The sequence below is a fragment of the Plectropomus leopardus genome, unplaced genomic scaffold, assembly GCF_008729295.1.
Source record: "Plectropomus leopardus isolate mb unplaced genomic scaffold, YSFRI_Pleo_2.0 unplaced_scaffold15303, whole genome shotgun sequence".
NCBI lineage: Eukaryota > Metazoa > Chordata > Actinopteri > Perciformes > Serranidae > Plectropomus > Plectropomus leopardus.
Genome location: NW_024616394.1, coordinates 1 through 4,784, shown reverse-complemented (window position 1 = coordinate 4,784; position 4,784 = coordinate 1). Strand labels below are relative to the sequence as shown.

Sequence of the window (4,784 nt, the reverse complement as noted above, 5' to 3'; positions counted from 1 at the left end):
AAAAAAAAATGCCTAAAATGTAAATATACTAACTATATCTGAGATTGCCCAGTATTTCAAATACAAAGTCATACACATTTTTTTCTAATAATATATTCAGTACTTGCATGATTATAGAACGAATAAGAGTTAATCTGTCCGTAAAGGTCTATTTTAACAAGGTAAACAAAAAAAAAATTAAAACTCACCGGATTGGTGGTCATTTTCTGTTTGACCAATAATATCTTATTGACGGGTGCAGTGGAAGAAAAAACGTCCTCCTGATCTAGTCAGTATCAATGTCCACACCATGAGTAATTAAAGCTATGAAAGTGTTTCACAGCTTAGCTCTTTGCAAAGGTCAAATCTCACATGTCCAGCATCTCCCCTCACATTTGTCCTGCTCTCTGCATCCTCACACTGCAGCGATGACACAAAGAGTTTGTATGATCATCCAAGTGGCCGCTCCTCCCACCTCACGGGCATCGGTTTAAAATGTCCCTCCTGAGCACACGACAAGCACAATAAAGACTGTCCAAACATCCCACAAGTGATATCTGCTGAAGCGTCAGCGCGGTGAGCGAGTAGTGTTACACTGAGTACGCAGTGGAAAGGTACAACTCTACAAGAACTGTACACAGACAAACACATTAAGCCTCAATACACGAGTCAATAATTGACAGAAAATCCAGAGAGCAGTTAAATCTGTAAATAAACTTGTAATGAATTAGCAGTCAGTTATATTTAATGAACCAAGAAAGTATTTGAACAGAAAATGCATTTTTACTGCTGTCTGTTATTATTATTCAGGAATCATGTTTTTTTTTTGTTTTTTTTTACAGAATTGGTAAGTGATACAAAGTAGAATAAAGTTGCTGTTACATATACATTTCTGAATGCCCTAGAGATACTCTATGAGCTTTACAGCATGACAGTATTTGAAACAAACCTCAGCCGGATGATGCGTTATCATACATTCATAAGGCGTGTATTAAAGAGCTCGGGGCATTCATTGACAAAACTAAATAACTGCATCAACAGCATGACAGCATTCACATCTTAGGTCAAATACAGAAGCATCTTTACCGTAAACACGTCTGCCCTTAAGCACCACAGTCTGTTGGTCTTTTTAAGTCCTTCAAAATTTTGTGATTTACAAAAAAAATGGCAATTTATCGCTTGTTCTGCAAGTACTGTTGCATGGACTTTGCCAAACTGAATGTATGTTCAGCGAAAGTGCAACAGCAAGCAGAGATAAAAAAAAAAGAAAATTCTAAAGAAAAAACTCCATCATTGATTTGTTAGTGTTTAGCCTGAAAATGAAACATAGCATGCTTCCTTTTATTGAAAATGGTCTAAAGAGGAATAAACACAAGGATCTTTTTTCACCAAGCTTCTATTCTGAAGCTTTTTTTTGCATAGTGTCTGACCATTTTTTTTTAACTACGTGGTGATATTATGCCGTCACTGGATAACTTCTCTTGCAATCCAGAATATTGCAGTAATTTGACTTCTTAAAGGGGATTTCTCCTGCACAAGCAAAGACCAGGAACCTGCCTTTACTTGGAGAAAACGAAAATGAGTCCATTACACTTGATGCCTCCAGCAGAAGCTGAGTTTACCTTCTCTCAGGTCTATACCCAGGCCTGCCAGCCCGGGAAGAGCCTGCTGAGGTTTTTAGGGTCCATGGCTTGTTGGATCAGCAGGTTGACCTGCCCCCCCACGCTGAGCACCGTGCCCTCCTCAACCCCCTTCAGTTTCTCCTGCAGCCTCAGCAGCACCCGCTCTGCTACTTTGTTGAAGCTCTGACTGTCACTGCAGGAGGAAGAGTACGAGGTGATGAGACAGAGCTTTACGAGAGATAGAAACACTGCCACAACATCACTGAAAGGGCTCTCATTTTGGAATCAAAAGATAAGAAACCAGTTCTCATTGTCTATTGTAGCACCTGGATTTACAGTGGTTGTCTATGTCATCTCCTCCCATGGTGGAGCTGAGCGTTGCGTTGAGCTCCTGCTGTTCGTCGTGCTGCAGGTAGAAGGCCTTCAGTGGGTTCATGGTCCAGTCGAACAAAGGGTCATACAGCAGCACCTGTTATGCACATTAACACATTTTATACCACAGTCTGGGTTCATACTCGATTCTGATTGGCTGCACGGTGTCCATTAATTCCTGATAATGGCCACCTGCTGAGGACACTGACAGCTGGCTGGATAACGAGCAAGTGTTGTTAAACATACTATCATTTTTTATAAACTCTTTTTATTCGTGAAGGCAGGACAGATACAGCAATTTCAAGTGATTACAAATCACATAAATTTTCTTTCACAACCCCCCACCTCCCAAAAAACAAACAAAAATAAATAAATAAAATTAATACAAAAAAAAAATACACTCGTCAGAGAATTATTTACAAAGAATACATGATGATGTCGGCTTGTAAGGCAGTACAGATTAAGGATGCATGAAAATATTCAATTATCATTAAGTGACAGTGTTCAATTATTTAATATCACATGCACTGAAAAGCATTGTATGTATGCAGTGTTATTGACTTTCTGGCTAATAGCTGAAACAAAGGGATCTGTAATGTAAACAGACAAAATATATCACCCATTATCTAAGACTCGTCCTGTTTACTGGAGGAGTGAAAAATGTTCCTATTGCATAAAAACCTTATTGCATGATAATGATTATTCTGATTATTAGTCAAACCCTTAGGTGTTTATGGCTTGTGATAAACTTTTGATGTTGATTTCAAAATACATTAAAATATAAATCAAATGTCTCCGTTTTGTCCCTGTGACCATGGTATGAGCGGGATAACGGAGTTCATAATCATGAATGAACAGCCTCCTTGTCTTTGAATAATAACTAATAATGAACAACTCGTCGGGCATTGTCCCTTCCAAAACACACACAAAGGCAATGCTTAAGACGTAGAAGTGCCACTGATAGTGATACTAAGAGTGTTCGTGTGAGGTGTCCTGTGTTCTCACCTCCACAATAGTCAGCAGAGCCTCCTCAGAGCTCCTCATCACCTCCATAGTCTTCTCACAACATCTGACCAGAGTAAACAGGCAACGTTCATTCAGTGTCTTTATTCATCAGAGCGACCGTAACGCTACCACAAAGCAGAGTGTTTTATAAAATAGTTCTGCAAGTTGATCTTTTACTCTGTAGTGGCATGAATATAAAATAGTGGCTGGCTGCAGGGTAGGACATCAATCCTGAACTGTTATGGTATGTTTTTTCTGGAGTAATGCTGAGTGTGTATTTTGTAGTACCAGTGCTAGTTTTGTGGTTAATGGGCTGAAATCTTTACCTCAGACGGAAAGAAACACCACATGAAAACATTCTTACCATAAATATTGGCGTATAAATATCTGATGTGTATTTATTTATTTGTTGATTTATTTGTTATTGTGATCATTTCATTTTTATTCTTGTAGAATTTTTCCTCTTTTTCTATTGCTTTTTTTCTCTTCTTATTTCAGTTACCTGAGTAAACCTCGATGGGGGTTTGTGCATGGGTGTATTTGTAAATGGCCATCAAGAATATACATGTGTTTTTAGATGTTTATATTTTGAACATATGAATGAAGTTGTTAAAATAAATTAACAAAAAATGTGATTACATCTTGTGCTCCTCACCTCCTGAAAACTCCCTCCACTCCAGTGATGCCCATCCCATCCACAATGTCTCTTGACAGTCTGAAGGGGACAGTCTCGGGGGTGGGGAGGATCTTCCCCTGTTCAAAGGCCACGCCTGAATACCAAGAGCAAAGAAAAGTCAACAGAGTGTGTTGGATGAACACAATGTATTCGCAAAATCTTTGAATTTAGGGTTTTAAAGAGTTATGCAGTTTTCTGCATTTTAAGACAAGTGTCCATACAGAATTTCATAATTGTTAAATCAAAGAAGTGTATAACAGCTCTCTCGCAAAGTTACACAAGACTGCTTTGTCGTTCTTGAACTGCAGCAGCCTCAGTATAGTCAGCAGTTGTTTGCACAGCCTCACCTTTTCTGAAGTGAAGAATAAACTGTTTGCAAATATAAAAGTGATGAAAGGAATTTTACCTAAATCAATGTGCACCAGTTCAGCAGTCTGCTCATCAACCAGAATATTCTGGATGTGTCGGTCACCCAGGCCTACAATGTAGCCAACTGTGGACACAAAACAGAAAAGTTGGCAATTCTTTTGATTAAATAAAAGGAGGGTTTTCTACGGACAAATGTGTGAAGTTTCAAATCCCCACCGTGTGTTATTATATCACAAATACATTCTTTGCTAAAGAAATGAAAAAATGCCTTTAAAAGGTATGTTATATATTTTTCAACCTGAACCCAAGGTGACAAAGCAGAACAATATTTGAAATTGGTCCAGTATTGAGTAAAGGGCTGCAGCCAGAAGCAGCAAAACAGGCTGCAACGTAACTACCACTGGCACTATGTTCACTTGTTCTTCTAAGCGTAAAGAGTAAGATCCTATTTTATTTGACCAGAAATAGCCCTCAAATGCCTACTGGCAAACCCACCAGACTCCAGCTAAATAAAGAGAAATTTTAGTTTGTATAGGCTCAGCTTGTTTTCACATCTAACTGGGTGAATTGGGGGTTTATTACATTCACAACAGAGTTGGTGATTTTTAAACAGCGGAAAGACAAACCAAGTTGGCTTTTGTGAGTTTTATTTTGTTTCTGTCATCTTTGAATGAAGTGTGTTTTATGATGATAAAATTACTGTTTATTTAAATGCAGTCTGGTGGGTTAGGTGATTGCAATTTTGGGGTTGTTTCTTGTTT

General features: G+C 38.4%; 1 protein-coding gene across 1 annotated transcript; it reads right to left on the bottom strand.

Annotated features, from left to right (window-relative positions):
* Positions 1 to 41: 41 nt before the first annotated feature.
* LOC121964342 (serine-protein kinase ATM-like) lies at positions 42 to 4,178 on the bottom strand (the record flags this gene model as incomplete). Its single annotated transcript, XM_042514553.1, has 5 exons — positions 42 to 1,794; positions 1,928 to 2,070; positions 2,979 to 3,042; positions 3,634 to 3,748; positions 4,061 to 4,178. Coding segments are annotated over 5 exons (621 nt in total), but the record flags the coding sequence as incomplete, so codon positions are not given.
* Positions 4,179 to 4,784: the final 606 nt, after the last annotated feature.